This window comes from Solanum pennellii, chromosome 7 (genome assembly GCF_001406875.1).
Source record: "Solanum pennellii chromosome 7, SPENNV200".
Classification (NCBI taxonomy): Eukaryota; Viridiplantae; Streptophyta; class Magnoliopsida; order Solanales; family Solanaceae; genus Solanum; species Solanum pennellii.
Window position 1 is genome coordinate 74843578 of NC_028643.1, and position 23334 is coordinate 74866911.

At 34.5% G+C, this 23334-nt stretch overlaps 4 protein-coding genes across 10 annotated transcripts in view; 1 reads left to right on the plus strand and 3 right to left on the minus strand.

The window, feature by feature from the left end:
- The window catches only part of LOC107026256 (serine/threonine-protein phosphatase 5), a 10914-nt gene extending 2191 nt beyond the window's left edge, over positions 1 to 8723 (minus strand). The window contains exons 1-11 of one of the 2 annotated variants that reach the window (XM_015227159.2): positions 8491 to 8723; positions 8237 to 8406; positions 8080 to 8151; positions 7334 to 7484; positions 6149 to 6361; positions 4445 to 4553; positions 4246 to 4363; positions 2468 to 2615; positions 1366 to 1614; positions 713 to 838; positions 480 to 580 (exon numbers count right to left, since the gene is read on the minus strand). In XM_015227159.2, the coding sequence (XP_015082645.1) occupies positions 480 to 580; positions 713 to 838; positions 1366 to 1614; positions 2468 to 2615; positions 4246 to 4363; positions 4445 to 4553; positions 6149 to 6361; positions 7334 to 7484; positions 8080 to 8151; positions 8237 to 8406; positions 8491 to 8569 (1536 nt within the window). In that variant the 5' untranslated portion in view covers positions 8570 to 8723. The remainder of the gene's footprint in view (positions 1 to 479; positions 581 to 712; positions 839 to 1365; positions 1615 to 2467; positions 2616 to 4245; positions 4364 to 4444; positions 4554 to 6148; positions 6362 to 7333; positions 7485 to 8079; positions 8152 to 8236; positions 8407 to 8490) is intronic. The other variant, XM_015227160.2, reaches the window with a different exon arrangement.
- Positions 8724 to 11024: 2301 nt separating this feature from the next.
- LOC107026576 (integrin-linked protein kinase 1) lies at positions 11025 to 17906 on the plus strand. 3 transcript variants are annotated; one of them, XR_003579433.1, is made up of 13 exons: positions 11025 to 11507; positions 12321 to 12395; positions 12486 to 12581; positions 13243 to 13328; positions 13438 to 13558; positions 13930 to 14009; positions 14444 to 14506; positions 14627 to 14745; positions 15382 to 15467; positions 15942 to 16063; positions 16124 to 16235; positions 16615 to 16745; positions 17567 to 17906. XR_003579433.1 is itself a non-coding variant. In XM_015227594.2 (12 exons), the coding sequence occupies exons 1-12, from the start codon at positions 11181 to 11183 to the stop codon at positions 17639 to 17641; spliced, it is 1362 nt and encodes a 453-aa protein (XP_015083080.1). In that variant the 5' UTR covers positions 11026 to 11180; the 3' UTR covers positions 17642 to 17906. The 3 variants fall into 3 exon arrangements, 2 of the variants coding, with proteins under 2 accessions (XP_015083079.1, XP_015083080.1); XM_015227594.2 differs by lacking the exon at positions 16615 to 16745 and having other exon boundaries at positions 11026 to 11507; XM_015227593.2 differs by lacking the exons at positions 16615 to 16745; positions 17567 to 17906 and having other exon boundaries at positions 16124 to 16336.
- Positions 16471 to 20405, minus strand: LOC107026578. Of its 2 annotated transcripts, none has more exons than XM_015227596.2 (2): positions 18139 to 19155; positions 16471 to 16892 (listed from the first exon to the last, which is right to left on the minus strand). In XM_015227596.2, the coding sequence occupies exon 1, from the start codon at positions 18912 to 18914 to the stop codon at positions 18141 to 18143; it is 774 nt and encodes a 257-aa protein (XP_015083082.1). In that variant the 5' UTR covers positions 18915 to 19155; the 3' UTR covers positions 16471 to 16892; positions 18139 to 18140. The 2 variants fall into 2 exon arrangements, with proteins under 2 accessions (XP_015083082.1, XP_015083083.1); XM_015227597.2 differs by lacking the exon at positions 16471 to 16892 and adding an exon at positions 20314 to 20405 and having other exon boundaries at positions 18013 to 18950.
- LOC107026575 (ATP-dependent DNA helicase PIF1-like) lies at positions 19791 to 22750 on the minus strand. 3 transcript variants are annotated; one of them, XR_001457597.2, is made up of 3 exons: positions 22680 to 22750; positions 20521 to 22497; positions 19791 to 20395 (listed from the first exon to the last, which is right to left on the minus strand). XR_001457597.2 is itself a non-coding variant. In XM_015227592.2 (2 exons), exon 2 carries the CDS (start codon positions 22223 to 22225, stop codon positions 20729 to 20731), a length of 1497 nt encoding a protein of 498 aa, XP_015083078.1. In that variant the 5' UTR covers positions 22226 to 22497; positions 22680 to 22750; the 3' UTR covers positions 19791 to 20728. The 3 variants fall into 3 exon arrangements, 1 of the variants encoding a protein (XP_015083078.1); XR_001457598.2 differs by having other exon boundaries at positions 19791 to 20414; XM_015227592.2 differs by having other exon boundaries at positions 19791 to 22497.
- Positions 22751 to 23334: the final 584 nt, after the last annotated feature.

Here is a 23334-nt window from a genome sequence, read left to right on the forward strand (position 1 = left end):
ATATATATATATATATATATTATATATATATATTATATATATACATACATACATATATATATATATATATGTATGTATGTATATATATTCCAAGACTAATAGTTATAGCATGAATGACAAATATATGAACAAAAAGATTACGATAAAGTGAAATGCCAACTGTCTCGCCTCTTCAGAAGAGGCTCATTGGCAAGGAAAAGCATGTCGTAGAACCTTGATGACGACATTGAGGCGAGGCGAATCGCTCAACAAGTATTGGGCCTCGCTTCAGCACGCCTTTAACAACAGTAAATCACAGATATACAAGATCTATACACACCGGAAACTCTGCAGTGATTTTGATGAAGTGCTACATTTCAACCTAGAGGGACTTTTGAGGCAAAGGTGTTTTTTTGACTTGCAAATTGAGATTTTAATTGAACTAAAGTAGGATGAGCTCAAATAAACTCTTGAGAGGGGAATACATAGAGACAAATTACCTGGTCACAATAATTGGGAGCGGAAAACACCGTTATGAGTTTGCCATCATGCTCAATCTCATAACCTTCATCCTTCACTTCATGAGATCGGACCACTAAATCTGCAAGCACCCACACGTGTTAACATCAAATATTTGTGCTAAAATCCATCAAGTGAATAAAAATAGACAGTGAAACGTCAATTCTCTACATGGCCAAACAACAGAATAAGGGAGAGAGAAAAAGATTAGTACCTAGATTATTTTCCTGCAGGAATCTTTTAGTTACGTCTCCCCCGAAAGAAAGACCAACACCTCGTTTACTAGGTCCTCTACCAGGCTGAGGTTGTGGATCACTCCACAACAATTCACACATTAACCCTGAAAGAGATCAAATGAAGCCCCAATTATAACCTAAGGTCCTAAACAACTTGGTCATGTTTATTATGTATGACCAAGGTAAAAAAAAAATAAGCAACATATATTTAATAAGTCAGAAAACTGATGATGACTTATCAAAGAAGTAAGTCAATACATTAATACTAACTGAGATCAAGCAGAAATGCATAAAGCTTCAATTTGTTTGGCCAACAAAAGCATCGATAAAGACCAGAATAGTTGCCTTTATTTCAAAATAATAGTCGTGTCTGGACTCAAAAGTATTTATTAGCATGTACCAAAGAAAGTGGCTTGCAGAAACAATGTGTAATGATGATAACTACCGAGCAAATGAGAATGGGTAGTTCTGATACACAAACTTGCATGAATAGTTTTTCCGATCTTTGTTTGAAGAGTTTATCAGACGATTAATGGAGCATTAAGTAGCTTAAAGCAGAATAATTAGTATAGATATAGCATATTGAAAGGACATCATACATGTACAATTCTCTACTTGCATCAGAACTTACCCTCTTCTGGGGGCTCACAAAACCGATCAATTGCTCTAATATCAGAGAGCTTCACGCCATCAACACTAAAAAGACCTCCATGTACTACAAAGACTTTCTCATTTATGACATGGGCCAAAGGTAAGCAACAGAACACTTCTGCAAAGAGTTCCACAAATATTTCACTTAACTTGGATCTGACCTCGCCCTCAAACCCATATATTTTGTTCATGCTCTTGCTTTCGTGATTTCCTCTCGCCAGGTGTATAGCTGAAAAACTGAAGTTGTTAGGAAGATACAATTGACCCATCTGAACAACATCTACATACCGACTGAATAATTGGAAGAAAAATAAAACATGCTACTTCTTAGGTCGTGCTAGTATAGAAGGAATCAAAATCTTAGCTTTGATTAGAGCTTGATGTATTGCAATATCAGAATCTCAAATAAAAGCATTAACACACCACTTAGATCTAAATGGGACCCAAAAGGGACATTCACTGTTAGGTCTAATTGATGTACAAATAAAAAAGAATAGAAATAGAAAATGAGTTCAAGGAAAAAGAAAAATGACTCAAACAGCTTACATCTAAAAGTGACCAAAAAGGGACATTCATTTTCTTGTTAGGTCTAATTGATGTACAAACAAAGAAGAGATAGAAAAAGAAAATGAGTAAAGGAAAATGAGCAATGATCAAACAGCTTACATCTAAAAGGGATCCAAAACGGACATTCACTAACTTGTTAGGTATAATTGAATTACAAATTTAAAAATAAAGAGATAGAAACAGAAAATGAGTAAAGGCAAATGAATACTAACTCAAACAGATCACTAAGGTAAAAAATAGGGGACTGGACTTGCATCCAGAAAACCTTCAAGTTCCACCCAACCAATACTAGGACCTTCACTTACTTGTTAGGTATAATTGATGCATGAATTAAAAAAAGAGATAGAAATAGAAAATGAGTAAAGGCAAATGAATACTAACACAAACAGAAAAATAGGGTACTGGAAAACTTGCATCCAGAAAACCTTCAAGTTCCACCCAACCAATACTAGGTAGGAGTAATAATATAAAAGAACACACTTGCAACATTGAAGAGAAAAGAGCAGGCGATCTACCTGATGGACACATGCACTTGAAGGCAAATAATGTCAATATGACCTCTAGAGAGAAAGACCCTCTATCAACAAAATCACCATTGAACAGATACGGATTGTCTTCTGATGGAAGCCCATTGAGCTCGAAAATATTTAGGAGGTCATAAAACTGTAGCAACATTAGAAGATGAACAAAAGTTAAGCCAGTAGAGACTTATTGCTGGCAAAAAGAAGCAAGTCATTCCGCCAAGCACAGAAATAGAACACCCAGCAAATTGTATTATCACTATATAAACAGCAGGAAAGAGAGAATAAAGAACTAAATGATATATCTTGCAGCACATATCTAAAGTCAAACAAGTGTTCTTTAGGATTTGCTACTTAATTAAACCAGAAAAAACAATTACTTTACTAAATCTTACCCTTTTGTATTTTTCTGGTCAAGAGTACTCCAGTTAGCTTGACAATGACATAAGCAAGTCAAAATTCCATTCACAAGACTAACTTGGGTGCATGTAAAAGGGGTTATCAAACCTCTGCTCAAGTTGATCATATTAACAACCGCTAGCAACTCCGATAAAGAAAGCAAGGGATAGCAAGAGATGGAGGTTGAGGGCGAATCGTGAGAAAAAGATAACACTTTATATAGAGGTTTTTGGTAAAATGATTTGGGAAGAGCCTAAAACAACCAAAGATCGATTGGTCTGGAAGTGGGTTAATCCACATGGTTGTCAACAGTTCAAAGGTAGAGGGGTTTCTTAAATTCCTCTCAGAAGGAGGCGCGGGCCATCAGACCAAGCAAAGATAGTGTTTCAAAAGTATGGAGTAACTCACTGGTCGGGCAGACACTCAGGGTTGGTGTTGGATACAGTCTGGATTAGACTGGTTGCCTTGCCAGTTCAATTCTGAGCCAGAGCTTCCAAGGATTTTTGGAAACAGGCCAGTGTAATCGAAGTTGAAGAAGACACAAAATTGAAGCTAGATAGGAGGTTCATGATACTTAGAGACTAAATACAGACTCCTTCAGACCTTCACAGCTCCTAACGCAATAAAGTTCAAGAGCTTTTATTTTATACCATTCCTCTTGAATGGAAAGAGAAGTGCATTCCAAATATGAAGGTCCTAGTCTGGTTAAAGGGAAGGTGAAAATGCTTTAGGGCTTCCTAAAGTAGGGAGAAAAGGCTTATGGTGGGCGAGTGCGTCATCAGGCAAATCCAAACTCAGATTCCAGTGAAGAAGGGGACTGAGATGTTTCACAAGTGGGAAGAGAAGTACAAGAGGAAGGGCCTGCGGTTCAGATATGTATGATAGGCCTTACGAACTAAATGGCATAGCAGTAATATTTCAGCTCAAAAGGAACCATATTCTTTAATTAGGGAGGGGGCGAAAAGGAGAAATACGACAAAGGGAACATGCCCACGATCTTTAAAAAGGTTCCAGCGCCTTCAAATTGCTTACAGGTTAAAGACGTCTAAAAGCCACTAACATCCCTCTTTTTTTCTGACAAAAGGAATCAACCTTTATGTTTCTCCAAATAGATCAGTGAACCAAGCAGCAATTTTTTAAAGAAACAAGGATTTTATGTTTTAGTTATTCTTGCATGTAGGAGCATCACTAGCAAGCACCAGATAGTTCTACGCCTTCTATAAATGCACATGCCTTAGTCAATACCATATGCTGACGTAAAATCTTGTTCTAGAGGGGTGAAATGAAACTGGAAGAGAACAAAAAGGACAAGCAAATGATAAAAATAACAGCTACAAGCTATAAAAAGGCATCCGTCATCAGGATATCAGTACCTGACCATGTACATCACCACATACGGTGAAGTGCTTCCCTTCGGGAACAACAATGTCAACAAGGGAGGGCAGTGCTCGCAACATTTCTCTTGTTTGCAGTACTATTTGGTAGGCATACCTGTCAAAATAGAGCAAATGTTGAAAGATTAAGAGTGTTTCAAAAATAAAGAGAAGATTACACCATTCAAACGAAACATACCTCTTGTGTAAGTTCTTCTGGTTTTTGAAGTCATCCAGCATCTTCTTCACAAAATCTAATGTTACAACATCTCCCTCTATTCTTGCACCAGCATATTGAGGCTCCACCTCTACAATTTAAAGAACCAAACTGGCATGTAAATTCAGGTGAAACAAAGGGAGCAGATTTCTCATTAACTGGATTAGATGAAGTAGAGAGTATTAAATAAAGCTTAAACCACTGAATGCAAGTTCCCCAGCACAGTCTTGACACCAAGAGGTGGTCTTACTATGTAAAGACACAAATCATGGGGTACAAAAAAAATGTCACGCAAACTCTAAGATTTCTCAATATCATATGTAAAACAGTACTGACACATAAAAGCAAGGAAGAGTCAGAATGACAAGGATCAAGACATGCACACAGCCACATGCCCAATCATCCTAAAAGAGTCTCCAAATTTAAAGGTAAGAAAGGCAAAATAGAACCAGCAAACTAGCAACTACTGCATAGTGCATACATAAAGCTAACACAGCAAGGGATAGTTTGAAATGGTAATTTATAGCAATTACAACGTAAATGATTTTGGTAAGTGTATAATTACAGAATAAGATCCTGATTGAATCCCTAATTTTTTTGAAACTGATTGAATTCCTAATTACTGTCAAGAAATTGAACCTTTGCATAAAATCCAGCATTAATTTAGACAATGCTTGGTTGCTACTTGTGTTTTGGCATAAACTTTTTTGCTACTTGTGTTTTTGGCATAAATAATATTTGCATAAGACACAAGTTATGCGGGAATCTATGAATTACTTTATCCCAGATATGATGTGGAATAAGAATGTGGAGATTAGTAATCCATGGACTAAAAACATTAAAACGACATCATAATAATAAATAAGCTCTTTTTTTTTTGTTTTAAGAAGTACATATTTCATGATATACATTTTACACTATTTGGAAAAATATCAAACTAAACATTCAAGAAGAAAAAATTCTTGGATTATTAATCACTTTGTTACTTAATCCTTACATTAGTAACCCCTGAAAATTTTTCTCTAAACCAAACAACCCCGAAAAGCATAAGGCAAGGGATGAATGTCTTCAGCAAGGAGCAGCTAAGAACTCTAAGCCTGAAGTTCAAAAGGAGACCCACAGAGAAAAACGCTACTGTCTTACTTACCAAAGAGAATCTTCCCCATAAAATACAATAACAGATGTGCCAAGAATTGAAATGTATCACGTAAATAATGGGGCAAGAATCTATAAGTCGCTCCGAGTAATATAAGTACTATCTTATTAGAAACTTTAATGGTTAGAAAGTAAAGGATGATGTGGTACTCTAGGCAAAACACTTAAACCTGTGACTGATTTTAGAGATCTATTTTTTGAAGAGTTCACACCATACTCATATGGTCCTCAGAGAAGGCCAAAAGAAGCAAATAACTACTAAGAATGCTGAATATACTATATAGAGGGTGGAAAATGGTTTTAGTTGGAACACCATGCTCCTAGTAATTTCATACATAGGACATATCAATTGAACAGGAACAATTTTCAATCAAATGCAACGCAATGGAATGTAAATAAAATACGAGCATTTGCTCTAGGTTACAACTAGTCCTTATTCAACTATTCCGATTATGATGGATGTCCATTTTGCGAACTACCACTAACTTGGGTGTTTACTAGCTCAACTTTTTTTCTTATAAAGGCTCAAACCTAATTCAAGTGTTCGACTCTTGGTAAAGAAACCATCACTGCAACGTCCCCAAAGAAATGTTATCAAGACCACCAATAAGGCTGCCGAAGCTGCTGCTGCCACCATTGTGGCTGCCTTAGTTCCCATATATACCACCAGAACTCCCATTAGTGCTGCTGCCGCTGATACAGCAGTTGTTTTGGTGGGAACATATGATGAGCCAGGGCCTGATCCTATAAGGATGAAATAGGTAAATTTTACTATTAAAATTTACTTTTATAAGAATGAAAATTATATGGACTAACATGAAAGGTTGAAAGTTGACTAAGCTTAGATATTCTTATTTTGTCTTGTTATTTCAAATGAAGGTTTATTGTTGAATAATCTAAAGGACAAACCCATGTTCAATTCAGGGGGTCATTTAACTAAAAATCTACTATAGTAGTTGCCAAAATTTGAGTTAGAGGGTTCAGCGTTTCCTGAAAGGGACAAGAAGTGTAAGTAATGGCTAAATTTGAACTAAGTAATTGGAAGTACTTCGTGAACAACATCTTGTAATGTTTTATTTACTTGCACATAGTAAATAAACAACATATCATCTTCGCAACCAAACGATAATGTCGAAAAGATCAAAGGGATTTATTCTTTATCTTGTTATGGTTACTTCAGAGCATTTGAAAGAGGTTGGGAAGAGAAAAGAAAAGTTCCACATGGACAAGTCAACATTTTCTACCATCTATCCTAGGCAAAATTGATGCCCCCGCACATCCTCAAACTTTTAACAAAAACCATCTAACCAGTACCTATCAGACTGAGAAGTGAGACCTAAACTACTGATGCATCAAACTTCACAAAAGAGGTGCAAACCTCTACTAATAAGTAAATCTCATGGCAGTAAATTCAACATTTCAAGGATATTGAGAAATTCTCATCCCTCAATTAATGAATCAAATGTGTATAGCAACAAGCAGCAGTAAATTAAGAAAGGAAAGGGAAAGAAGCATTTTTCCATTGTAGTAACCATGTCCTGCACCTTGTGAAATGCCATGACATGTAATGCAAGAAATTTATCCAGCAACTATAGCCATAGATGAGACAAGAAAACATAGTGCAAAGCCATGCTTTGCAAAGAAATTTACTCTGTGAACAAGGTACCTTCCGTGAGCATAATATAAGGAAGAAATATCAGCTTGGGGCTATCTTACCTACAGAACGATAATCAATAGAGTCAGCTACTGAACGCCTCTGAGATTCTGGGACAGAAATAGCTTCTTCAAATTTTAGCTTCATGACAGCTTTCTCACATTCCTTCAATTTTTTGGTAGCATCTGGGTCGTTTGGACATAACTTCTTGACCTGAGTGAGACAATAAAGGAACACATCCCAGAATTAGCAGATTGGTAAACTATTCCAGACACTAACTAGAGAAGATAGGGGACATCTTCTGCAGAAAACTATAAAGCAGACTTCAAAAGATACATGCAAACAGCATATTCAGAGCCTATAATGCAGAGGAGACACCAAAGAAAACCACTTGGGAAACAAGACCATATAGTTTTGTCAGAAAAATCCAAAAAAAAACTTTCAAGAATCAGTATTGAGACAAAATAATAAATTGATGCCCTCTCTTAAAAGAAAACAACAGTCCAAAAGGATTACTTGATATCTCTTCCATTGTTGAACCACTAAATTGTTTATGGGCGAGTTACTGCTTAGATCTCAAGTATCATTTGGACATGTTTTCAAGTGAATCATAGAGAAGAATCTTCTATGATGAGGCTAATTAACCCAATGAAATGTCACCGGTATGTCATCATTTTCTCTTATAAATGTGTTAGCTAATTACATAAGCAATGATTTTTCCTCAACATTTTTTATTGTACCTAAGATAAAGCTTATAAAATAATTGCAGCTGAAATGAGTGAAGAAGCTACAAAAAAACAATACCAACCTGTTGAAAATCCTTGAGTGCATCTTTGAACTTCCCCATTGCCAAATATGCAGCTCCCCTCCTATAATAACCCTGCAACCTCAGCAGTTAATCACACATCAAGAGAAACAAAGAAACCACAATTCCATTCCAATTCTTTCACAATTCAAATACTTACCTTTGAATATCTAGGGTCAATTTCAATAGCTCTAGTTCCATCCTGTATTGCGCTGCCATATTCCTCCAACTTGGTGTGAGCAAACGCACGGTTAGCATAGTACACCGCATTCTCACCGTTCAACTCAATCGCTTGTGTGTACAGATCAATAGCTTGCGAATACTTATGCCCTGAAAACACATTGAAATCATAAACAGACTTATTATTCATAAATCTACATAATACAACCTCAAGTTTGTGTATATTGAATTTACCTTTGAATGCTTCATTTGCGAGTTGCTTGAGTTCTTCAGCTCGAGAGGCGTTTGAGTTCTCAGTTTCCATACCGGGCATAACAATGGCGACTGGAGGCTGGCTGAGTAGATGTTGCGTGCGAAGTCACAATACTGGAATTTTCATGAATACTCTTTTTATGGCGCTTTGGGGGTTTGTCAAAGAAGACTGAGACTTTGCTAAAGTGCTTTCAAGCCCTAGATAGTTCCGGCTCTCCTTACACTCCTCCTCATGGTAATTTTCTACTAGTTATTTCGTCGTTAATTATTTCGAAATAAGTTAGATTATGATAATTGATAAGTTATTTTATTATATTTAAAAAAAAGTTATTTAACATTGCTAATATCTTTAACAAAATAATTTTGTATTTTATTATTGAGATAATTATATTTTATACTTTATAACAAAAAGTTTTTGAATGTTTTATTATTATTGATTGATTTTTATATTTTACTTTTTTCGAAGTTAAATTTTAGAGTTCAAAAGTATAAAAAGATTATTTTTATTTTTATATCTTAAAATATGATAAAAAGAACATTAAAATAACTTCAATTTTTATTTACGATCAAACGTTATTTTGATTATTAAATATTAATTCTTACTTTATGCAATAGAATTTTAAATTTTGTGATTTTCATGTCCAAGCTCTTAAAATAACATTAGTAATCAAATAAACAACTTAAAAATTTACCTTATAATAAATTTTAAAATTTTCATAATAAAAGACTTTATCATAAAATAAATAACGCGATAGAATATTGAATAAGTAACTAGAGTAATAAAGATATTTTGAGATACAACAATCTAATGGCAAATATTGTTAGGGATAAAAATAAAGATTTTAAGTAGATGGGCAAATAATTGTTAGTATCAAAGAAAATACTTTAAAATGTCCATATATAGTTTTTTTTTTGTAAAAAGTTAAAATTACAATTTTGAAATAAAAAAATTACATGCAATAATAAGTTAAAAAGATAATGTGATGATAGTATATATATAATTTTAATTCAAATAAAATATAATGGTACAATAAATTATACCGCGCTAATTGATCAAAAGGTATATGTATATTAACTTCCTTAAACTACAATATTTCTAATCTTAAAAATAAAAATAAACTTATGTATGCGAATCTTCACAACTAGTTATTGAGATACTGGGTTTGAGAAAAAATAATGATGATTTTAGAAAAAAAAATCATAATAAAAATGATCTAATTAGTGTTCGTTACTATACTACACTTGATAATTTCATAATTTAACGTGTTAAATCGTAATAAAATTATATATAAGATTTGAAATAGTCCATTTAATATTTTTTGCACTATTATTTTCTAATATTCTAATGGGAAGTATCATTTTTCCACTCAATCTCTCCACAGTTTAATTATTTGGTACTTTTCTCTAATAGATAATTCATACATATTCTTATAATATTGTAATTAATATCATAAATAGATTAAAATTAGTTTCTATATTTTTTGTCGGTATAAATTAAGATATAAAATAACACAAATTATAATTAATATTAACATATTACGTCTCATAATTTAATCATCAAATTGAAAAATTATGAACTTATTTAAAAGAGGTTTTCAATATTAACTCCAGATAAAAGTACATGATTCAAATTTTATCACAAATGATCCCTCATATTTGAAGGTAAGTATAAATATATGATTAAATAATTTTATTTTCTAAAATTTGTCAAATATTAATAAAAAAGGGTTCTAAAAATATTTTTAAAATTACTTTTCATCCACATATTAGCTTCAAAATATCATTTTCATCCATCTATTAGTTCAAAAAAACCCTTTTCATCCACCATTTGTTTAAAATTAACCACTTATTTAGCGATTTTGAATTTAAACTATTTAAATATTTTTTAATACACGACGCTCAACTATTTGTTATAATTTAACTTATTAATATAATTTATTAACCAATCTACTATTCGCCCATTATTAATTAAACCACACCCAATTAATAAACTCACTACTACAATGAGCGTTCCTAAAAATTTGAGCCGAAAATGTAAAGTACATTATCATACATTCAAATCCTTAATCAAAATTATGATTGAAGTGTCTAAATAAAAATCATCGATAAACTTAAAAGTCTGACTATGTTTATCTTAAAAATTCGTTTATATCGTCCGTTAAAAATTTGGCTCATTATATCATTTCAGTCAACAAATAATGATATAAATTAATATTTTCTCAAATGAAAATAATATAAACAAGCTAAATTTTAAAGATATTTCATAAATAAATAAAATTTCAAAGATCAAAAACATTTCTAAATTTAATCTCTACAATAATATATAATACAATAAAGTGTAGATTAATGTATAGCAAATCATAAAAGATTGATTTTGTCATTGTTTTCAAAAGACAATAGCCCTTATTTAAATTGAATAATGTAGGGCCTTGTTGAACTTTAGCACTTTAAAATAAAAGCATTTGTATTACAAAAAAATAAAAATAAAAAAGCATTTGTCTTATTCTTATACGTTTTCCTTTATGCTTCTCAACGAAAATTCCAACTCATAGTATCCACCTTTGCTTCTCATTCGTTCTTAGTTGATTCGTTTCAGATAGATTGTTCTAGAATCGTCTCGAATTCTTCGATTACTCATACCATAATTGCGTAAACAGTTGAAGTTTTTCACTATGGAGTCAAAGTCGCAGTCAAGGTTTCCGCTGGGTAGACAATCATCTCTGGCGCCGGAGAAAGACGGCGTTTCAGACGACTCAGTTACCGCCGGCCATGGAGTCGATGAAGGTATGGATTCCGGTTTGAGGTTAATGTACATGACTAATGACGGTGATTTGGAAGGTATGGAGGAACTTTTGGACTCCGGTACCAGTGTGAACTACAGGGATATAGATGGACGGACTGCGTTGCATATTGCCGCTTGCCAGGGTTACGCTGATGTTGTTGATTTTCTGCTTAAAAATGGCGCTCAGGTGGATTCCATGGATCAATGGGGCAGTACGGTATACTTCATTTTTACTCTGTAATTAGATATGACTAACTTGTATATACGTCTAAAAGCTGGTCAAACTAGCAGCTCAAACGCAGTTTTTGGCTAATGATATTTTGGGAATACTTCCATGCCCTTTCATCAATCCTGATTCGATAAGTGATTTACCAGCATTTTCGTTCCAGTCTAGTATTCAACTTTTCAAACCGTCTTAGACTCTTAGTCATTTGGAAATGGAATTACGGATTTTTTGCTTATATTTAACTCAGGTAATGCCCTATTTTTTGTATAGTTAGGGTGTGTTGGTGCGCAGGAAAACGTGGAATTGGGTGCAATGGCCTTGTATACCTTGTTAAATATTCTCTTGGATAGATTGTGCTCGTTGGTTGAGCTATTAAGAAATGCTTCTAAGCAAAAATAAGCCAATGTGAAGGTTAATATGACTTGCATGTTATCTTAATAACACCAAAAATATTAATTGATGAAAAATTAGTTTGATATATCACATCAGAGTTTATTTATTTATTTTTAGCTTATTAATATTTGACTCTTGAAAGCTGTATGGGAAAGAGATGTTCCAATTATCTTGGTTTCCAAATGAGAAGAGTGTTTTAACAAATTTAGACAAAGGAGTAGGTCTGTTTCTGGAGAAAATTTATGAATTCTTAATAGTGTTTAATCATTAGTATAGTGATGCTTTGTGAACTGAGTTAGACTCCAAGTTGTACACTGATGTCTACAGAGTGGAACATATGTGTGGTTATCTTTGGGTCTATTTTTGGCTTCTCACAGTAATGCAGTGAAGTGACAAAGTATGATTAAATAGCCTCTTGCAGATGCAATATATTACAAGAATAATGATGTGGTCAAGCTTTTGGAAGTACATGGAGCGAAACCTGCGGTATGTCTCGACAACTAGATTGTACGATCGAAGTGCCCTATGGTAATATGGCATAACCATTTACCTTATCTGTTTTACTTTTTACTTTAGGTGGCTCCCATGCATGTAGAAAATGTTCGTGAAATTCCAGAGTATGAAATTGATCCAAGAGAACTTGATTTTAGTAATAGTGTAAACATAACAAAGGTAACAACTTATTTCTCTTTGACTTGATAATTATGCTTATTTGATCATTGCTCACTTTATTCTTTTGTTATTTGTGTTGTGTTATTGCATTAGATGTCTGCTGATTTTTCAGAATGGATGCTTGCCTTTGGTAACAAGTATACTGGCATGTTTTTCAAGTTTATTGCCAAGCTCTGTTTCCTCTTTAGTTATCTTAGTTGATCAACCTGCCACGAATATACAACATATATTTTTGTTTAGGTTTCATTATTTACCCATTCCAAATGTTATTCATCCATCGCAACATATATGACCTAATTTTGACTAGCTGGGGCATTCAGATGAGAAGGTTTAAAATGATAGTTTGGAAATTTGAAGACGTGGGATAGCTAGAAGCAAGACGCTAGTTCAACTTTAAGATAACATAAAGTGAAAATTAAACTATATTTACCTTAACATTTTGAAGAGGGAAAGTATTTGTGAGGTAGGCTACAGGTAAGTAGATCAAGAATTTGGGGTTGAATGAAGTATCTGCTGTTATTATTGTATTTGTTTCTGGCAACTGTTTGCTTTAATCCTACCTGTTATTTCTAACTTCTTGTCTGTTGCTATGTATCTGGGATAAAAGTAGATGAACTTTCAATACTGCAATATATTTTCATATCATATTAAATGATTGTAGGGTACGTATTGTGTTGCTCTGTGGCGTGGAACTGAGGTTGCTGTTAAGAAACTTGGTGAAGAATTATTCACCGACGAAGATAAAGTGTGGGTTGGTCATAGACTATCTGTGATGTTAGAATTAGAACATTCCTCATTTGACAATTCATAAAAAATTACTAAAGACTCTTCTCTTTATTTTCTAACTGTTTTTCAGCAAGGCATTTGGGGATGAGCTTGCCTTAGTACAGAAGATACGCCACCCAAATGTAGTCCAGTTTCTTGGTGCTGTGACACAGAGTAGCCCAATGATGATCGTCACAGAGTATCTGTCTAAGGTACTTCTGATTTAAAAGAACAACTCACCACTTCCTGGAGTTATCTCCAGAACTTTGCTATGATGTCACAAAATCAAGGACTTATTGTACTTAAACTATTTGAAATTATCACAACGTCGAAATCAAGAACGACCATGCATCAAAATAGTATAATTGATGGTTAAGTATCAACAAAGTACTCAATACAAGGGCGTTAACGACTTTACAAATCACGCATATTATTTCATCATTGAAGACGTGGTTCTGTTTTGTTTGTTGATCAAAGGAAATATTCCCCATTATTTATGTCAATTAAATTCATTAAAGTCGTTGAGAAAGCCTTTGAAGTCCCTGCAGATTTAAAGTATACCATTGATTCTGTTCTTATTCAGGGAGATCTTCGTGCATTCCTGAAACGGAAAGGTGCATTAAAGCCAATAATGGCTGTGAAGTTTGCACTGGATATTGCAAGGTCAGTTACTGGCTGATTTCCTCAAATTTTCACTTGAGAATCTTATTAGTTTTGCATGCATGCTGTTCACCTGGTGCTTGAATTTGCCTAAGGTGTCTGTTGATAAGTGGCCCATTACTACAGGAACACCAACTAGTCTCTTCAATTCTATGTACAATTTAGAATTGTAACATTCATTTTGTACCTCTTCATGCATTTGTGTTTTTTCACCATTGGGTTATAAATTTTTCAACTTTGTTGATCTCAACAAAGTACTGTGCTGGACTTTGGGGTTCCATAATGATTATATCTTCATAGAAAGCATAGTAGTTGCTCAGCTTCATGATCAGTTGCAGAAGAAGCTGTGTACATAAATATGTTGAGAAACCTGAATTTATCTTTCTTATAGTTGCGCCTTTATGTCTCATATGGTCATATTTGTATACATTTTGCAGAGGAATAAACTACTTGCATGAGAATAAACCTGAAGCAATAATTCATCGAGACCTGGAGCCCGAGTATGTTATTATAGTCTTCCTGACTGTTTACCCGTGGCCAGTCTCGTGCTTTGTTTGTTCTTTAGTGGCTGAAGCCTGACAAATGTATGGAAAACTTTTAATTTCTGAGTGAAATGACAGAAACATATTACGGGATGATTCTGGACTTCTGAAAGTTGCAGATTTTGGACTTAGTAAGCTGATGAAATTTACCAAAACTGTCAGGGAAGTTAGACCATTGGCGCGTCAAGAGGATTCATGTGAGTGTATCCCAGCATTTTCCGCGGTTGAAGAAATATATTCACTCTAATGATTTGTTGCTGTTACTTTGTTGTCACTTTTTTGTTACTCTTATATTTTGTTCCTTTTTTCTTTATGCAAAGCGTATACGAACAATGGCTTTAAGCTCAAGTCTCATGGTTCTACTTTTCCTTATAATTTTGATGAAGCAAATTTTCACCTCTGTTTCCTTTCTAAGCTTCATCATATGGTCGTTGAATTTTTTATTTGAAACTGAAAGTGACAAAGTGTTTGTATGGTCCTTGAATTTTTTTGCCAGCAAATACTAAACCGTTCACGTTTTGACACTTAAATGGTTGTGCTAGTGAATGAAACTCTAGGATTTGGGATAGGAGTATCTTGATTTTTTTTTTGTTCATCAAAAGAATTATTCTCTTGAACATTTGGCAATAGAGTTTAAAGAGGAGAACTAGCAAGTTATTTTAGAAAAAGAATATGCATAAGTACTGGTTGCCTCAAATTTTAGTTGATAGCACTCCTATTTAATCATTGTAGAATTATGGGTCTTTATATGCATGTTTTTAACAAGGAAATTGGTGTGATATTACGTTTTAGTATATGAGAATAACAAGTTGAATTGACCTCTTGGTTTACAGGGAGATATGTTGCTCCAGAAGTTCTTAAGCATGAGGAGTATGATACCAAGGTGGATGTTTTCTCATTTGCTTTGATATTGCAAGAGGTAAGCTCTTCTAATTCTTAAAACTTTTCTCTCATGCATAAGCTACTTAAAAAGGATCTCCAGTTGTGCCCTTTCTGGAAGAAAAAATGTTAGTTATCACTTCTTGCTTCGTAGATATTTTAAGTTTTTTACTTTATTTAACTGAACTTTGAGTGTAATGCGTGCTAATGGGCATGATATCAGACTGATAGCCACCAATAGGTTGGTATGTATGCATTCTAGAGGTCATCTCATGGAGTAAAAAGGCAACGGGGTCCTCCATATTTTGCAGTCGATGTTAGTTGTTTCTAAAAAGATTGCATTGCCATCTACTGTCTCCTATTCTTATTTCTTGCAAATTTATGCTTATTCTACCTTATTAATTCACTCGGAACACCTTGACTGTTCCAGCATGTTTGTAAATCCCTTACTATTTAAGAGGGCCGTCGGGTAATTTAAATATGTATACACCTTAATATGCTTTCTGTTCCACAGATGATTGAAGGCTGTCCACCATTTTCCACGAAGCAGGAAATTGAGGTGGCCAAAGCATATGTTGCAAATGAACGCCCTCCCTTTAAAGCTTCACAAAAGTTATATGCTCATGGATTGAGAGAGTAAGTCCCTGTGCTTCTTTCGGTTCCCTTTAATAGTATTTAAAGTGATTATTTCAACAGGTTAATTGAGGATTGCTGGGAGGAGCAACCATCAAAAAGACCGACTTTTCAGCGAATAATTATCAGGTTGGAAGAAATCAACCGTATTCTTTTGCATAGAAGACGTTGGAAGGTACAATCTCTCTCTCCCGACTCCCTTCAGTTCGGTATTTCCAAAGTCCGGTCATATATAATAAATCAAGCTTCGGTATGGTAAATTCTGCTTCAGTAATTCGGTAATTATGTATTGAAGGTGGAGTCGGCTTGGCTGTATAAATCTCGAAAAGTAGCTAAGTCCAAAATTAAGATTGAGATTCTTTTGCAATCCAAAAGCATGAAAAGTTTAGAGACTAGATCTGAAACTCAGATTAAGGATGTAGGTAACCAGCTTTGACAATTGTTCCTGAATTGTTTGCCTGAAGCATGAAAATTTGTTCTTGAGTTGTTTCCCTGAAGCATAGAATTCTTTCATTAATACAAGGAGTTTACTCACTCTTCCTGTATACTTAAAGACGAAGTGTAGCATTAAAAAGGAGAAAGGAGGCACTGGTTAAGAGCATTCCTTCAATACTCTGAGCTATAGAATGTCCTTATTGGCAGTACTGGTGAATTGATGTTCGTGCTCAAAGGCTGATAAAATTAGGTACTTGTCTATTATGTAGTACCGTTTACCAAAATTCTGAAATTTACTCCTGAATACCGGATTCCAGTTCAGCTTGGTTATTCGGCTTCGTTGATTTATTCCACCTTAGCGTCAGTTATTCTTTTTTTAATCAATGATCTCTTATAGCTGCACGAAAGCAAAAAAATGAAAAATAAAATAAAAGGAAGCTTGGAGGAAAGAATAGCCGCAAATGTCTTTGTTTTATTAATTTATAGCTACATGAAGAGAAAAAAGTATTTATAAGCTAGTAGAAGAAGTACAAACAAATACATATTCAGGTTTGGCCTTTAAACCCTCTGTTGTGGGAGGAACTTTGGAACAAAAAGTGAAGAAAATTCCTGCAACATTCCTTCCATAGTCTCTCTAAGGAAATTGATTATCAACACTTGCCTATCTGTTCATTCTTACTGTCGTGTTTATTATTGTAACAAATGAGGAATGTTGTGTTTGTACTGTCTTAAACTACATATGAAACAAAAGGATAGTCTCGTGCGCTAGCCTCTCAATACTTATGGGTCTGGGGAAGGGCTGGACCATATTGGGTATATGTACACAATCTTACTACTTGGCATTTCAGTAAGAAGTTGTTTCCACAGCTTGAAACAATGACTTTGTGGTTGCAGTACACCACTTATCATTGCGCCAAGCCCACCTTCTTTTAAATCATCTTTGAATGAACACACAATATATTTTGACTTCAATCAGTGCCCAATGTAGTCAACTTGGCTTTCTTCACAAGTTTTTGTACAGTGTGTGAGCTTCATGACCTCTTTCTCAGCCTCTAATTGTGTTACTTGCAGGCATGGGCACTTAATTTTTTTCAGAAACTGAAGGCCATCTTGAAGTTTGATCATTCGAATTCAAAGAGTCACTAGTCTCGCCCAACCTTCTGATGAGATGTGCTTGCATTGCAGCGACATTTTTGATCGATTAATTCTTATCGTATATGCTTTCCAACGTTTATTTCATCTTCTTTTTTCTTTCTTTTGGGCGACTATGGTTTGGAGAGAGGTTGACTATGGCTTCCATTGATGTCCTCTATTTAGGATTAAATGTCAATACTTTTGACTATGGCTTCCATTGCTGTACAAATTTTAGCAAACACTTTTTTATCTAGAATGAAAAATTTCTTATTTTTCAGAGTAGTGAATTATGATGGAATTTCTTTTTTTTTTATTTGGTTATATATATATGCAGCAATTGCATGTCAACTTATCTTTAATTGCATTTCTTAAATCAAAACACATTTAGAAATATCAATAGCCTTTTACAAAAAACCCATCTTTACATAGTTGTTCTTAGGATTCAAGTTACAAACTAAAGCAGCATTTTATGAAGTTTACTAGTAAAGCAGCATAAAAGAAATTCTTACATTCATTTGAAAGTGTCCTCATCACTTAGTTCATCTTCAATGCTAGAAACATCCATCCTAGCAGATGCTTGTTTTGCCCACTTAACAATCTTCTCAGCTTCTCTGTTAATCTTCTCTTGCTCCACCATAGCTTTCTTCATCAACTTCTCTTGATTTTTCGATGAGAATATACTCAAGTCCGATAATAACTCATCATCCTTCCCCCATTTCAGCTCCATACTCACACCCTTATTCTCTTTCCCCTTTTTACTAAACCCCTTCTTAGGTGAACACCAAAAACACCCAGTTTTCACTGGCGGAGACGAACAATCCTTAGTAGAATCCGATGGAGATGATATTGGCCCAGGTGAAGAAGATCTTTTCCCTCTTTTCCCATTTGTGATTTTTGAGAAAACATCATTTTCAATTGACGTTGATTTCCTCTGTTTTTCAACAAACTCATCTTCCAATTTCACCTTAGAACCTTTCTCCTCAACTGGACTTCCTTCAATTTTCTCATTTTCATCATCAATTTTCTTCGTTTTAGGGAACTCCGAGGAACCGAAACTCCTGGAATTTCTTGCGACAGCGGAGGGTTTGGAAGTTGCCGGAGCAGCAGGAAGGGATTTGAGTTTCCGAAAACGAGTTTCGAGCTGAGTGGGGAGTACAGAGTCAGTAAAACCAGAGCAATTAATGGCAGCAACTTGTTCAAGAACAGATTGATCCATTGCTTGTGATAGAAGCTCTTCTACCGCTTTTTCATTGTCGCTATCAGAAAGAAAAGAGAAATCCGCCATGGATGAGAATTCAAGTTGATTTCTCGGAGCCTAATTCTGCAAAATTAGGGTGCGGTTGAGGTAATTGGGAGAAGTTTTTTTTTAGAGTTACATCAATGGAGCTTTTTCTCTCACTGCTAAAACGGCTAACTCATGTTTTTGGAACGTTGTATTTTCAAGTCAAAAAGTGTGGGAGGTGGGACCCATCATCATATTATTTTAGTATTGAAAGCATTTCATTACTTTAATTTATGTGCCATAAATAATATAATTTTTAAACAAATACCAATACCTATATATAATACATGAAATTTTGAGAGTTAATTTTTAACTTTTTAATATATTTATTTTAATATTTTAAGTGGTTAGTTATTTCTTCCCATAAACAAATTCTAACAAATAATTGATTCTACAATATGACTCACTTTTGAAAATATGTCGACAATCTTAATTTTCATACTTAAATAGCTATTGAATGTCCTTAATAGTCTTGATTAACTGTGGTCTTTAATACAAACGGCTAATTTTTCTTTATTGAGATTCCATTAATCCATATCAAATAATGAAGGTTGAAGAGGACAATATCATGGTAGCCATTACCTATTATTTATAATATTCTAGTTCTTCTATCTATATTGCTGGTTTTTTTCGGTGGATCTTAGTTTCTAACTCCTAATTATATATTAGAAGAACTTGTTGAATTCTAAAAATATAGTGAAATATCCCTAGATTGTGTCTTTCGACATACCTCAAACTTTGGTGATTTTCCAGTAAGATTTTCAACACGTGAAATTTTGAGACTTAAATCATTTTTTAAAAGCAAAGAGTTCATCTTGAAGTTTGATAATTTTGATGAACTTCGTTTTTATTTGGTTAATGAGGCCATTGCATGTCCACTTATCTTTAATTGCAATTCTTAAAAATCAAAAAACACAATTACAAATGTCAACATGGAAAATGGACCAGTCCAGTCTGTTTTCTTTTTTCATGACAAAGGTAACCAACAGTCACACAAGGTAAATCCCGCTCCTACGCTAAACAATCTCATATACTCCAAATCGTGCGGCTAAATCCTGTTCCTACGCAATAGCTAGTAAACAATCTTATTTACTCCAAGTTCTATCGTTATCATATAAATGTTTTATGTTCACATGCTTTACACTTGACGTACCAAGAGCCATATCAAACAACTGCATTTCAGCTATTAGTACCTGAGCTCATCAAGCTCCGATGAACGAGCTTGGCGATAAAACATGTTAGACCACTAAAATATTTCATCTGAAATATCCAGTTGGTTATAAAAAAGTCTCAATCCAGAGTACAGTAGGTTGTCATGAATCAAGAAACCTTCCTATAGCTGAATGACCATTGATACTAATAAGATATACAGAAATATGTTGATACACGTAGGAGAACGCACCTCTGTAGGTTTCGTAAAGAAGGGGTATATCCATTCCTCTACAAGAACCTGTCTTTACATAACTAAGATACTTCGCGTGTTCCTGGGATTCAAGTGACAATCTAGAAATAAGGACATTGCATCTTATAAAGTTTATGTAATAGGCAGAAGATTCTCAAATTTTCGGTAAATTTTAAGGTGCTGGTGCTTGGCAAACAAATCTGTTACCTGGAGGAAATGATGAACTCAATGCCCTGGTTTGAATGACCAAAGTTGTATCTTTGTTACGTCTTCCGGGATTGCTCTGAATAGATTTGTTTCTACTTTAAAAGACCCGTATATGTCGTTCCACACACATATCTAGCTTAAGATCATCAAAGGAACTTCCCCGAGTTGTACTACCGTTACTCGAGGTTTACATCAGAGACTACCAAATTTAGATATCATCAGTTACACTGTCTTCCTTTTGTTCATCTTTCTCAGCAGACAATCTTTCATAGAATTGCAAAACCTTTGGGTTTGCCTTGATCTTTGACGGATTGAAATTGACTAGATTAAGGCCATCCAAGCTTTTAACACGCGAAAGAGCAACATATACCATCCCAAAGCCAAAAACACGGTAGAGGTCTGTATGGAGGTTGTTCAGAGTCATCCCTTGACACTTGTGAATGCTTAGAGCCCAAGCTAATATGAGTGGAATTTGCTTTCGCATTGCAACAGCTTCATCTCCCTCCATTACATACCATCTTTCTACACCAATCATCAGTTCTTGGCCAGAATCAAATCTAACAACAGGTAGCAGGTTACCATTTCCGCAAATATCAGAAATCTCATGGTCATATAATTTATGAGTATCTTGAACAAAAGCAAAATCTAAGATTGTACCAGTAGCACCGTTCACAAGTCCACCAACAACATCAATGTTCTTCGTCAACAGAACCCGAGATCCTACACACAATTTGAGCAGCTCAGGTGCAATTCCATTCTTAAGCTGCTTCTTCCAAGGATCTTTACCACTGTCGAGAGCTTGATAATTGAACAGTACCTCATCTAAACAGTCAAGTCTCTCAGCGTTCACTCTACTCACATCTTCAATCCGTGGGTAGAGCTGAACAGCTGAAGAATCTGGCTCCACCTTTGAGCAACATTGATCCAATAACTTCAAATCCTCCGAATCATACTTCCCTTTCCTAATCCCCTGCAGCAGTTTTATTAGCTGAGCATCAGACTGCCTAAAGATAGTTTTCAGTTCTATTTGTTCGTCAAAACTAGCATTCCAACAATCAGCTTCAAAAGCAAATTCCTTCTGTTGTCCCTTCTTATTAATTACTGGTGGAAGCTGAAAAAAGTCTCCACTCACAACTAATTGTATCCCACCCCAAATCTTCTCCTCACAGCCAAGTTCTTCACTTCTAATGCTCCTTGCAATGAACTCAAGATTGTCGAAAACCTCACCACTAACCATACTAATCTCATCGATAACCAAAGCCCTAACTTTATTCCATCTTCGATATGCTCTCTTATCCAACGAAACCCTTGATAGCAAATCCACAAAACTAGCATCACCAAGTCCAATTCCAGCAAAAGAATGAAGGGTTTGCCCATTGAGGGAACAAGCAGCAACCCCAGTTGAAGCTGTAACAAAAACCCGAGATTTCCCATGAATTTTCCTAAGTTTAGTGATTATATGCTGAAGTAAATAGGTTTTTCCGGTCCCTGCTGACCCAGTAATGAAAACAGAATTTCCATTTGAAATTGCTTCCAAGATTTGATTTTGCTGCTCAGTTAACTTCACTTTAGGTTTTTTTGTACCTATGAGTTCACTTCTACAACTTTTTGCCTTACTCTTTGCACTAACTTGACACCCCCATGTAGCTTTGGAGCTCAAGAACCTATAGGCTGTTTTAGCTGTGTACAACAATGACACCTTCATACTACTAAAATTCAAGAAAAACCAATTCTTCAGCCTCGAAAACAGCCTCTCTGGCTCAGAGAATAGTGGTAACGTCTGTGTACACTCTACACTCCCCAAACCCCCGTTTGTTGTTGTGAGAAAACCAATTCTTAAGCCTCGAAAACTACCTCCGTGACTCGGAGAATAATGGTAAGGTCTGTGTATACTCTACCCTCTCCAGACCCCGTTTGTTGTTGTGAGAAACCAATTCTTGGCTAATCAAATTTCAACACACAAAATTGTTTTCTTGACTGAAAAAATGGACAAAAAAATTCAAACTTTATTCATCAAGAATAGGTTTAGGTTAGGAAAAATTGTATTTTATCAACAAAAGTCTCTAAATAACTGCATTTATTGAATCTTTATCAGACATTATAGTAAATGTAAGAAGAAAAAATAAATTCAAATATTGAATGTTTAAGGATTTGCTTACAAAATTAGAGTGAGGTTTCTTCTTTGCTTCATTTCCAATTGAAACTGAATAGAAGTTAAGATTTAGTGCAGAAAATGAAATGTTATATCTCATGGGCCAGTCTAATTTGGGCTTTATATAATTTGAGTTTATTGGGCTTCATTGGTTTAATGGGCCTAAATTGAGCTCACAGTGAATAAGTGGACTCCAGTATAATTTGGGCTTTGAGCTCTAATTACCAATCAGAGCGATTGTTCGAGTAATTATCTAATTTATTTTAAAGAACTTCGCGATATATTTATCGATTCACTATGTATTGGAGTCTAACATTGATATAATATGAATAGATACAGCTCCAAGCAAACAAATAAACTCCAATTTTTCGTTACATATTGTAATTTTTTAAAATTATTGCTATTTCAGGTAAATACAAGACATATGTTTGTCCTATTAGATTAAAATAAATTTGTTTGTTGAAAAAAATAATATCGTTCATTAACTGTCTGACTAATTAAGTTTGTTAGGGGAAGAAATTCATGTCCTTTTGTCTTTTCTTGGATTAGAAAATCTGTATATTTGTTTGTTATAGTCTAAATACGTGTGACGGCGTGAGAGCAATATTTATATTTATTTACTTTCAACAAATATCGACGATCTTTAATAATGACTCTAAAAG

Coding starts and splice junctions, on each gene's coding strand:
- LOC107026578 (XM_015227596.2), bottom strand. CDS start 18,914: ATGGCGGATTTCTCTTTTCTTTCTGATAGCGACAATGAAAAAGCGGTA.
- LOC107026576 (XM_015227593.2), top strand. CDS start 11,181: ATGGAGTCAAAGTCGCAGTCAAGGTTTCCGCTGGGTAGACAATCATCT. Junction 13,329..13,437: donor TTCACCGACGAAGATAAAGT/GTGGGTTGGTCA, acceptor ACTGTTTTTCAG/CAAGGCATTTGGGGATGAGC. Junction 13,559..13,929: donor TCACAGAGTATCTGTCTAAG/GTACTTCTGATT, acceptor GTTCTTATTCAG/GGAGATCTTCGTGCATTCCT.
- LOC107026575 (XM_015227592.2), bottom strand. CDS start 22,225: ATGAAGGTGTCATTGTTGTACACAGCTAAAACAGCCTATAGGTTCTTG.